Source organism: Leptonotus elevatus, chromosome 20, assembly GCF_054856555.1.
Source record: "Leptonotus elevatus isolate MCC_2025b chromosome 20, RoL_Lele_1.0, whole genome shotgun sequence".
Lineage (NCBI taxonomy): Eukaryota > Metazoa > Chordata > Actinopteri > Syngnathiformes > Syngnathidae > Leptonotus > Leptonotus elevatus.
Window position 1 is genome coordinate 7844594 of NC_141258.1, and position 12437 is coordinate 7857030.

General features: G+C 40.1%; 1 protein-coding gene across 1 annotated transcript; it reads right to left on the reverse strand.

Moving 5' to 3' along the window:
* Window positions 1-250: 250 nt before the first annotated feature.
* dlx3b (distal-less homeobox 3b) lies at window positions 251-2128 on the reverse strand. Its single transcript, XM_086063847.1, has 3 exons — window positions 1570-2128; window positions 1201-1385; window positions 251-1084 (listed from the first exon to the last, which is right to left on the reverse strand). Exons 1-3 carry the CDS (start codon window positions 1901-1903, stop codon window positions 767-769), a joined length of 837 nt encoding a protein of 278 aa, XP_085919973.1. The 5' UTR covers window positions 1904-2128; the 3' UTR covers window positions 251-766.
* Window positions 2129-12437: the final 10309 nt, after the last annotated feature.

Below are 12437 nucleotides of genomic sequence, written 5' to 3' on the forward strand. Positions count from 1 at the left end.
TGACAATTAACATTTAACATGCGAGTTGCGCCATGCCCAGTCGAATAAAAATAATAAAATACGATACGAGCATATTTACAAATCGATATTTTAGCTGCATTTTTACTGAATATCTTTTAAATCATATTTTTACAACAACAAAAAAACATGATGACGTGTCAATTATAACCGCTACAAAAAATAAATGACTGAAAAATTGTTCCTCATTTGATTCTGTAGTTGAAGGCACCATGCAGCTGGACACACAACGTGCAAATAACACTTTTATTTAAAAGGACAAGAAGGCAATGAGTGAGCTACTTACATGAATATAAAAATGACTTTTGCATGGAGAACCACAATCGAGTCGTTCAAACAAATGTGATCATAATAGTGGTTCTGTATAAACACCTATTTACAACCTTCGACGCTTTGTACAAATGCTTATAAATATGACCTGAGTTTAATTAACGTGACGCTCGGCATGAGTTATTATAACTGCGCGAGTTTTGCCATTATTGCCTATTGTAACTATTTAACAAAAATAACGTTGCATTTCTTTTTTACAAAAAAGGGGGGGTATAACAGAGGAGATAAATTATATTCAAAAAGAAGAAGTCAGATGTCCTTTAAATACGTCGTTATAGTGATCACAAATCCCTTATTTGCTTTGAAAAAGTTCTGGCCTGGATTGACTTGTTCCCGGTCCAAACGTGATCAATGCACAGTCGTTTTTTGGGTAGACCTCGTTTAAAAAAAAAGGGGGGGGGGAGGCTTGGAGTCACTGTTAATAAACAGCTCCCACGCTCTGTGGCGGGACGGGGTGGTGCACGGTACCCGGATGCTGTAGGTGGGATCCCTGCTGGTACCAGTGGTTGCTGTAATCGTCCATGTAAGGCGGCGACGAGCTGTGGGCCGGCTGCGGCACCTGAGGTCTGCTGAGGGGGGTGTTGCTCTGGGGGGTGCTGTTGTCCCACGCGGCGGGGGAGGGCGGCGAGTTGCACGCCATGGAGTCGCTGGCGTCCGGGCTGTGGTCTAGGGGCACCTCGCCGTTCTTGTACAACTTCTTGAACTTGGATCTCCGGTTCTGGAACCAGATCTTGACCTGGGGAAGATAGAGCGGAATGTTTAAGACTCAGAACCAAATTTTTCTCTCTCTCTTTTTATTTTATTTATTTATTTATTTATTTTAAACGGACATTATGAGTCCGGGTATCGTACCTGTGTTTGGGTCAGGCCCAATTGGGCCGCGAGTTCGGCTCTCTCGGGCAGAGCGAGGTACTGCGCTTTTTGGAAGCGTCTCTGCAGGGCAGCGAGCTGATAGCTGGAGTAGATGGTTCGGGGCTTGCGGATCTTTTTGGGTTTGCCATTCACCATGCGGACCTCGGGTTCGGGCTCCTCTTTTACTAAAAATAAACAATACATATTTTAAACGCTGTCAAATATAAGCTAATGCAAAATTCACAAGTCGAAGCGCGAACACGGGGCTTGTGCGGCATTTCAAAAATAAACACAGAAAATAACACTTATAAATAATCAAATGTAATAGCCCTATATATATATATTAGAGTTCAAAGGTCATTTCCTTACCTGAAAGTGGCGGAGATGCCTGCAGGTGATCCCTGTTGTAATGTCCGTACTGTCGGTAGCTGTTCGTGTAAGGGTATTCAGATTTGGCGGCGTACACTCCAGCAGGTCCCATTCCGTTCAGGTTAAACTGGTGGTGATGGTGGTAAGAGTTGATGGGCTGTCCGTACGCTTGGCTCTGGTAGTACTCGTGGTGGGCCGACTGCGCCGCGCTGTAGTAGCCCATGTCCGTCACGGAGGACTCGGGCAGAGTCGGGGAGTCCTTAGATCCGATAGATCCCGGAAGGTCGGTGAGAATACCGGCGATTTTCTTCTCGTATAGCTGCTCGATACTCATGCTTTTTTTTTTTCTTTAATAGGAGGCTGCAAAGGAGGAGGGTGGGGGGGTTTCCCTGTTTCCCTCGCAGGGGTAAAATCCACGCGTGGATGGAAAGAAGGAAGAAAAAGCTTCTTTTTGGGGCAAGTCCACTTAAAGTCTTCCAGCTGCAAGAACTTGGTTGTGGCATGACTTGGTGGCTGTGACATGAAGTTATAGAGAAATGGGCGGGATGCTGCGCTCCCATTGGCTCCAGTGCACCCCCCTCCCCCGTCGAACCCCAACTCCCCCCTCCTCCTCAGCCTTCAGCGCCCGCACGCAAACCTCACAGTCTTGACTTTTTATTAGGGTTTTTAATGATGCATTTGCATTTACCTGTTGGCGGTGAAAAACCCCAACACGAGAAACTTTTTAGGGACTTCGTCCAACAGTATTAGCCTACTACTATACTCTAATACTATATTTAATTTCGCCAACTTCCCGGTGCATAATAATAGCTCGGAGCTTTCTTCTTCTTTTTGTTTTTGTTTAAGAGACTAATCCCATCGCCAGACCGTCTCCTTAATGTTTTTATGCAATGTTTTGCCTGGAGATCACACTTGAATTCATCAAAATGAAAAGGCTCCCACTGCCTTCCATTGTCATTCAAAAGTGTTTGGGGAGACCCGAGTCAACTGTAGGGGTGAGAAAAAGCGAGATAGTAACGATAGTAAAAAAAATAAAAAAAATAAAGTTGCTTCAGCTGATACAGCCCTCGGGGTGAATTCCTCTGAAGTGTTTGTGCGTGTGTTTCGTTTTTTTCTGGGGTGTGGGCGGGTGGGAGGAGTGCAGGCGCGTAAATAATAATAATAAAATGACGGATGGATTATACACTGTTGAGTGAATTGTGGTAATATTTCAAGTTCTAATTCAGAGTGGTTTTAGTTGTATTTTTAGCTTTAGGTTATGACCTACAGCGCCCCCTGCTGAATGTTATAATCGTTATACATGTCTTTATTGCTTGTAGATTACATTAATTATTAAATATATTAAATTAAATACTAAAACTCTGTTAATATATGCACCTAAATCTTAATGATCTCTTCCATTGTTTCCATGTGACTTTTTTTCCTCCATAGACCACAACAAATTTATGTGTTGATTTGTCACCCGTCTTTTCTGATACTATGGCGCCCTCTTTTGGTAGATTAGCGCAGTGCAACTACACAAGCGTAATGAATGAATAAATATTTTAGTTCCTGTTATTGTTTGTGTTCTATATAAATGAAGTTGGCAAAAACCTCTGCTGCTAAATGTAATATTTCAATGGCATTTAGACAAGTCAGTAATTTATAGAAAATATAGACTACTGATGAGGAACTGTCTATAATAAATAAATACATACAGTTGAGTGACAGACTATTTCGTCACAGAAAACAGTCATACTCCTATCCAGTAGATGGCGCAGATGGACCGAGTATGGAGTTGCACTAATACGCCATGCAAAAGATGCAATCAATCCGAAACATGCGACATTTTACGTCCACTTTCCGAGACGTATTCATTTCACAGTATTTTTATTATTTGGAAATTTCCAAAATATTTGAAATATCTCTCACGCTCAGCATGATGCAGTGCAAAATGCATCCACAATAATAAGACACTGAGCATTATTATTCGATAGAATACTTTCCCTTTTGTTTTTTGCCACCACTGCTGTCCTGTAAAGTCTTGTACATATGCTAATGAAGTCCTATATTCCTTATCAGTAAGACAGCCAATCAAAGTTCAGCATGCTGGTAACTTGAGAAGTCTTCAGCGACCATTGTTAGGTACTTTACTGACACAGTAGGTTTAAGTAGCACTGCTGGCCTGGTTTCAGCCCGCATGGGACAAAAGCTCAGTTTACAAAAAATAAACAACATATTGGCGGACGTTTAGTTAAAAACATTACCAATTGGTACTACATACTGTATAACAGTGTTTTGCTGTACCGTTTTCCTATTTCTTATGCATTGTCACTGTAATTAAAGGCGGACAATTAAGAGTGAAAGTGAGATCGCAGTTGACCCCAAAGACAACACAACCATTTTCACAGGACCTTGAACGATAAAGTAGATATCAAAAATTCCGCTGTGGAACAAAATCTCTCTCTCGCTCTCAGTCTCTCCTCCCGTTCCTTTGTTGCCGTTTTATTTCTTAATACCGACTTCTGCATTCCACTTTCAATTGACTGTCCTCCAGGCTGTCCCGTACTGCTATGTACAGCCCGCAGGTCCGAATATTGTGCCAGTTTTTCTTTTTTTTGCACCATATGAGGGGATTACAGAAGAGAGACAGTTATTATGGGGAAGTACTGTATACATATTGTTTCATGGCTTTATAAATGCGTAAATGCCTTTTATTGTAAGACCAACAAAGGGGAAAATACATACCACGCTTCCTCCATAGTTGCCTCTGCTCTTGTAAACATCATCTTATTATCAAGACACTCGAATACTGTATTTTCTTTAATACAGGGTTTCCGCCGGTCATTTAAAAGTCTCAAATGAATTTTGCTTAAAAAAAAAAAGGCCTTAAATGACTTTAAAAAGCTTTGAATGTCTGGAGGAATAAAAAATCTAAATATAGTTAATTATTGTAAAAACAATGTTGTTCATGCTCTACTTCACAACAACAACTTTTTGCAAAAGAGACATCATAACACAATTTAGCAATCGTAAGTGTGATTTTTTTTTTTTAATGTATGTATTTGTTGGGACTGCTGACTGGCTGTAGTTTACAATGAACAAAATGACCTGGAGTCCTCGAGTTACTTCATGTTCCACACCAGTGAATTTGAAAAGAAAAATGTAGCCATCCTGTCGCCAACATCCAACATGAAACACTAATGCCACCTAGTGGCTGAAAATTACCACAACAAAAACTTAACGTAATGTTTCAAATCTTACAATTAAACATACTGTATCAATGAAGGAAAATCTACCACTACATTTGCATTTAGTAACTTATTTGTCCACTTTTATGTCAATTTAAGTTACATTAAAAATGATATGAAAAAGCATGAAATTATAATTGCTGACACCTGCAAAAAAAAAAACCTGGAACGATAGTCAGGTGTGTACTTGGGTGTTTGCTCTTTTAAAATGAATGACAAACCAGGTGATTAGTTGAAAGTGGAGGTAAATAAATGCCTTACCCCGCATCTGATACATTATGTAATTGAGTAAATAAACACATCCGAGCACCATAGAAAATACTTTGTGGCAAAAATGACTTGATTTGAGTCACCCTTAATGATACACATACTATGTATAATCCCACCGCAGAGGATGTTTACGTGTTGTAATTAAGAGGGGATGACGGCCACGCAATTGCTTCCTATGCCCCCCCCCCCCCCCCCGCTGCAAACTGCAACGCAATTTGGAAACTTCAAGCAAGTCTCCATAATGAAGCGCCACGGGCTACTTTAGGCTGATTTGATTGAGAATGGGAGTCAGGCTTTCAGCTGAGTGGGAGAGCTGCAAGCAACTCTCTCGTTATCTACCCCGCCTCCCCCCTGCAACCCCCGCCGTCATTGGTTCTGACCTGAGATAAAAAGAAAAAAAGGGAGATTGCAGTGAGTCAAAGAAATAATAATTTTGTCTCAAGGGTGGCATCACCAGAAATATTGCTTTTCCGCTATGTAAGCCACACAATGTGGACAAAAGTATTAGGACAGTGGGCTGTCGCGGTCACAGGAAGTGAATATGTGAGTAGAGACATTTCTGCAGATATTTTTGAAGAAATGACACTTTGACACAATGAAAAGTCGTCATGTAAATGTATTGTTCCCTCAAAATAACTCAAAAGCCACATAAATTGCATTCTCAGCTTTCGTATGAATCCACGTGAGACCACATTGGTCCGGGCAGAAGAATGCTTCTATTCTGCGCTTCCACTTTGCCAGGGTGAGTGGACAAGTGGGAGCGGCCTGCGCAAACAGCTGTTCTCTTGGGCCCATCAAAAGACCCAGAGCGACGTCTTTGATTACGCCGTCTTTGTCCGCCCCGCCACTCAACTCGAGTATTCGGGCTGCAGCTAACTAGGCAAGGGAATCCCTCATGAAATTCCCTCTCTTCGAACCAAGCGTCTACAAATTCCAAACGATCTCACTCCACTGCTAATTTAACTCATTCACTGCCATTGACGGCTATAGACGTCAAAAATTCATTTGAACTAGTTCTATTAGTTTAAATCTTTTCCCACTTTTGTTAACAAGAGTATGAAAACCTATAATTTTTTTAATTTTACATTTAGAACAGATATCAAATTTGTGATTGAAGTCATGGGATTAATTATGATGAAAAAATGTAATCGCCTGGTGACCCTAATTTTTTATATTTTCTTTTTCTCTTTTAAAAAGAAAATATTATTTAAAAAAAAACTTTAAAAAAGAGAAGATAATTAAAAATGAGGGGCGCAGGCGATTAATTTTTTTGTAATTAATCTTAATTAATTAATCTAAACTTCACGAGTTAACTCACGGTTAATCACAAATTTTATATCTGTTCTAAATGTACAATTTAATTTTTTTTAGGTTTTCATACTCTTGTTAACAAAAGTGGAAAAAAATGTTAAACTAATAGAAATAGTTCAAATGAATTTTTGACTTCAATGGCAGTGAATGAGTTAATAATCTTTTCTTATTTAAAAAAATCACGTCAGGCAATTACAATTTTTAATTGTAATTAATTGCATGACTTTACTAGTTAACTCATAATTAATCACAAAAATCTGTTCAAAATGTACAATAACAATTCTTTTTCTAGGTTTTCATACTTTTGTTAACAAAAGTGGAAAAAATGTTATACTAATAGAAATAGTTCAAATGATTTTTTTGAAGTCTATAGCCGTCAATGGCAGTGAATGAGTTAATCTTCTCAATCATTCCCAAGTGCATCTTGACCCCTCACCCCCCCTGTTAGCATCCCATTTGGGGATGATCAAAAAGCGTAACCATGGTGACATTCGGACTCTTGTTGTCTCTCCCGTGGTTCGAGCAGGAAACTCCACCCTGAATGTGAGCATGTTTTGACTCGGGACAGGATGAAACTGCGCATCTTGACAACATTGTCTGTACTATTACATTTGCAAATTAAACATCCTCAACCCTTCAAACCATTGGCAAAAGTGTTCAACCCCAACTATAGGCGTTAAAACTTGCTTTTAGAATTTTCCGTCCTTCAGTCACACATCCCCCTTTGCTATTTGGTGGGTTGTTAACAACATAAGACGAGCAATCCATCCAGACATGCCTGAGCTTGGCCCGTTTTGGGGAGTTCCCGTTCTGCCCCACTTTTTCTCCCCCCCCCCCAGCTTGCTTCGTCATCTCATTTTACAAACATGCAATTTTGAAATGAAGCAAAGAGCGTCTCGTATTTTTGTTGGCGGCAAATTCTTGATCAGCTCCACAGGATCTTGTATCCTCGGGCAGGTGTTGACGACTTCAAGTGCTTGTCCAGGATAAAAACAACCTACGAGGACTTTTGGGGCCAAGAATAGTCGCTGCTCACAAAAAGTCAATATTTGATCCAAGAATATAAACGATGTTGAGTATGTAGAACACCTTTTTGGGGTCCAAAGAACTTCATTGAGTAGAGCTTTTAATTATTGGCCTGAATAGGAAGAAGTACTTCTTTTAATTGGTTTCTTTTATTGACGCTTTTATAAAATGATATAACATAAGAATGTATTGCAAAAAAATTTTTGAGCGGAAATATCGACTATAACTTCTTGTGTTATAGTTAATAGGTTGCTCGTTAACAACACCTCAGGTGAAATTCAGAGGCCACTATACCACCCACAAAGCCCCCCCCCCTCCCCCCCAAGAAAGGCCCCTCAGTGTTTGCCTTGCAGCTGAGGCCCTGCCAGTGTCCCTCACTAATGAATGGAAGCTTAATGATCTGAGCAGGCCATTCAATTGAGTGGAAAATGTGCACGTCTGTAGCATCTCTCACACTTTCGCACTCTCCTCGCTCCGCTCCACTTGTCATTGGAAGGTAACAAAAGGCCAAGTTCTTTTTCACACACATGTCAGGCGATTACATATTTTAATCGCATGACTTCAATAGTTAACTCACGATTAATTGCACATTTTATATCTGTTCTGAATGTACAATAAAATGTACAATAAAATATTTGTTATAAAAGTGGACTAATAGAAATATGACTGCATCCTTTAATTATTGATACAGAAATTTCATAATAATTCACAAAATTGAGTTAAAATTAAGAAAATATACTGTACTGTAAAAAATGAGTGTGACATTGATTTGTGTTGAAGTTATTTTACTGCCACTAGATGGCATAATTGCATTTGTAAAACATTGGTGACAGCTCAGTTCATTATCTAATCTTTAACATGAAGTAACTTGTGAAAGTCTGCACATTTTTTTGTGTATGTATTATTATTAAATTTATTACTACTAAATTTCTCAATTTTGACGTGGACGTGTCTGCTGTGTTGCGACTGGAATTTCCCCCAGTACAGACTTTCCAAGTAATTGCGCGTAAAAAAAAATTGTGGCGTTAAAGTAACTTTAAATTAACTAAAAATCAACGCACTAATGTTGACACCCTTAATATAAATATAAATATATATATATATATATATATATATATATATATATATAGAATTCAACTCATCTATGTCCGTTGTAAGCCCGCCCTTTTACAATAGCACGTTTATTTGCACGACGTGCGCATCCACTCATAAACAAAATGGCACCATGTGGATCTGAGCAGCAGCTGCTCCGAAGGCGAAAGGAAATAAAGGTCCGAAGGATGAGTGGAGAGGGATCGGCCCTTTGCATCCGACAAAAGGGGGGTCTTAACAGAGCAGCATTGTAAATCTTGTAAACTCACTTTACCGCGGGAGGGTACACAAGCAATGCGGGGGGGCAGGGTGACGTTGTGTTTACTTCTCAAGTGCCATTTTTCAAGTCTGTCTGCAAGATTACATTAGGCTTAGCACAGGAACCATACATCAGAGAGGGAGTTTTAACCGAGATGAGCCGAGCTGGATTCTAATTCTTGCCTGTGAAATGCGTACAAGTGTACCTAATAAAGTGGAAAGCTCGATCTTTGAAGCTACTGGAGAACCATAAAGTTGCACCTTCAGTCAACATTGTGTCATTGTGTGGGCTTCACGCTGGGCTTGCTAAGTATCAAGTTCTGAGCAGGGGTACGACGTTGACCCGGGCCCTAATGCTCTCAGCGCCCGTCGTCAATTCCAATGAAGTGAAGTGTTGCGAAGGTGACGAGAACACAGGGAGAGCCGGCGTGATGAATGAACTCTGTGTAAAGGTCAAGCTGGAGTCATGCTCTGCAGACACGCCCCCTTTTGCCACCCAATGCCTACAGAATATACACATACAGCTACTTTCTTTGGGTAATTCCGTCCAGAGCCAAATGAAACCTCCCCTTGAATATTCTTCCTTTTAAATCAGTGACTCCTCCACACATCACAATCTACAGTGATTCATTTTGAACAAGGAGGAGTCATTTGGTCTTGAGCAACTCCCTTTTTTTTCTAATGATTAAACACCACCTGCAATGCACCGTAGCACATCAGGTGTTCACTTATTATTTTTTCCTGCAATGAATCATTAACTCACGACAGATTATTTTCACTGGTAATGCAGTGAAAGTCAAGGAAGTGGAGGTGGATGGAAGAATTTATCGTGTTTCTGCGCTCAAAACAAACATTTGACTTCATTAACCCTTAGAAAGTAGCCCAGTAACTAATAATCACACTGGTGGTCCCAAATTTTCCTCATTTCAGTTTTTTTCTAAGAGTGTTTAAAAACTGCCTCGTCCCGCTCAGCTTCAATGTCTTATGGGGTTCCACAGGGTTTAATTTTAGGGCCCTTTCCTCTTCTCTTTGTATTTGCAGTTTCATGGGATTTTCTTTCCAGATTTTTGTACCACGAAAAAAAAAAATAGATGGCGTTTCCTTAAAACCCTTTTTATAATATTTTAAAGACTTTAAAGCATCGATGACCTGTTTCCATAGTTGCGCCTTGTCCTACTGACTCCTAGCGCTCTTTTTCTGTCTGGCCCAAAGCGAAACCCAAAAATCAGGTGCCACTGGACAGTGGGAGCGTTCCGAACCACGCCTTCCTCCTCAGGCTATACATTCCTGGGCTTTGCCCGAGAGCTGAAGAGCAAGTGAAAGACCGTGTAAGGGTCCCAAAATTCCTATGCTGCATTTTGCTTCCTACTCCACACACACAAAAAACCAAACCACCAAAAAAAATCACCCATGTATGATGTGGATGCTGACAAGCAACACTTAAAAGTTTGAAAAATCCAGTTCACCTTGCTCTGATCTCATTCCATGCAAACCAAGAAGGAACTGGCAAATTATTAGATTTAGCTCATTAATCTTTGATGATTTTCCCCTGCAATTAGATTTCATCCATGCCACCCTGATCGAGTTACACCGGGAAAAAACCGACTACAGTGCGGCCAAAATTCTGTTTGTGTTGCAGTCTAGACCTGCATTTGATTCCCATTACATCGTAACAAGTGGCAGACTCGTTTCACAGGACGAAGTCGGATTCCCGCGAAAAGGTCATCCGAGCCCAGCGAGACTCCTGGTTAAAGTTTAAACAGGCCACGCTGTCTTCCTGTTGTCCAGAACATACTGGCTTCATAGCAACCCCCGACGTCATGGCAACGGCTGCTTATGTCATCACCGAGGAGCGGCGACTCGATGAGTGAGAGCGTGCTGTGCTTCATATTCATCCAATGTCTTGCTCGCGCTGTTATTATTCTCCCTCCGCCAGTTATTGTGATTTAAAATTCATAAGATACTTAATGCAAGACTGAGGTCTTAATTAGGTTTATTTTCTGTCTTTTTATACAAAGCTTATTCCAGTTGGAGAGTAAAGGGATCATAATGGAGCATATTGTGTGCTTTTGTTCTGGTTCGAGAACAGTCGGCCCATTTTTGCTATCGCACATTCTTATCAGAATTCACCCACCATCCTGTCAGGCCTTCAATGTCTCAAGTGTCATACAGATGCAAAACTGGGCTTAAAATTTTGCAAAAACAGTCATAAATATGATGAAAATAATTAAAAAGGGAAGTTTTCAATTATTGAAAATCGAATTCAACAGTTATTATGACTGTATGATCTGTGGTGGGGGGGCTGTTTGTACCTCTAATTTGATATATAAAAAACTATTATGCCTGAGGAAGAGCAACCAATCAGAGGCCTTGCCTTGACCTTGACCTTATCACCACAGAAAATTTGTGATTGACTGTTACTATGACTTTAAATGTTACAGTAACAAAGTTGTATTTATAGCAAGGCTGTGCAGCAGATGACTGACACCTTGTAATGTCTCTGATTGGTTGTTTTTCCTTGGGCACGAGGGATTTCTTGTTTTTCTAATTAGAGGCAGTGCCAGTGATCATATTTATGTGCTACTGTCAAGTACTACTGATGCATAATAACTTAAAAAAAAATAGTGGTTTTTTTTTTAAAGGGTGAAATTGCAAAGTAAAATTTTATTTAAGCAAAATCTGACACTAAAACAAGAAAATTTGACTTGGCAAGATATCAAAATAAGTGAGCTTAAAAAACACCATTGTCTTAAAACTCGGAAATAAATGCAAATTTCAATAAGTTATAATGCCTTAAAATTGTTATGGTAAATTTGAGACAATCTAAATGGTCTTTACAAAAACAAAAAACTGCCTGGTACGAAAACAATTATTCGCTTTTTTTTTGGGGTGGGGGGGTTGTTTCTGCATTGTAACTGTAGCAGCTGCAGTGCTGAGCAGGAAGATATTCTAACCAGGAGACTTAACCTCAATTAAAGCTACAGTATGACACAGGAGGAGGAGAACATTTCCTTGTTTCGTCAGTGGTGGTGTGAGGAAAAGAAACAGGAAACTGGGAGATTCTGTACATTTCAAATTACATTCCATGTTTGTCCATGTGGACTGGATTTAAGCAGCAACGTCATTCAGGTCCTCAGTTTCAGATTATTGTTCCTTAATGGTAGCTGTAGCTTAACTAGTTCCAGTTATCTTTTTTTTTTTTTTTGAAGTGAGATTGTTCAGATGTCAAAAGGGCCGCATGTCAGACGAGCCTGGGTTCAGAATCAGATAGCCTCCAAGCCCTTAAGGGGGGGTACAAAAAAAACAACAACATGTAAATCAATCATTGCTAGCAAAAAAAGAAGGAAGGCCGGATCTAAGTTCCTCCTTGCTCAAAACACAATGGCATGATACTGTTCAGTGTCAGTGCTGTTGATGCGTGTCTTGATTAGGCCAGCAGGCAGCAGGATGTTGACAGTGCACACACTGGCATGTTGTGCACTCATCTTCTTCCTGACAATCATGCTCACGAGCTGCTTGACAGTGATATGGAGAAGTGCTAATCCCATAACAAGCGAGTTTCCCTATTGTACGTTACTTTACTGTCCCCTCAATTCAACGCATAACCCACATAAAGCTTAGTTAATGTTTGACCAGTTATAACATTTCTTAGCTTTCTGTGAACGTTGTAGCCGCCGTGGC

What these genes read in the sequence shown, in the direction of transcription:
- dlx3b (XM_086063847.1), bottom strand. Translation starts at nt 1,903, where the DNA reads ATGAGTATCGAGCAGCTATACGAGAAGAAAATCGCCGGTATTCTCACC. An exon ending in GGCATCTCCGCCACTTTCAG is followed by an intron (nt 1,386 to 1,569) that starts GTAAGGAAATGA and finishes GTTTATTTTTAG; the next exon opens with TAAAAGAGGAGCCCGAACCC. An exon ending in TGGGCCTGACCCAAACACAG is followed by an intron (nt 1,085 to 1,200) that starts GTACGATACCCG and finishes TATCTTCCCCAG; the next exon opens with GTCAAGATCTGGTTCCAGAA.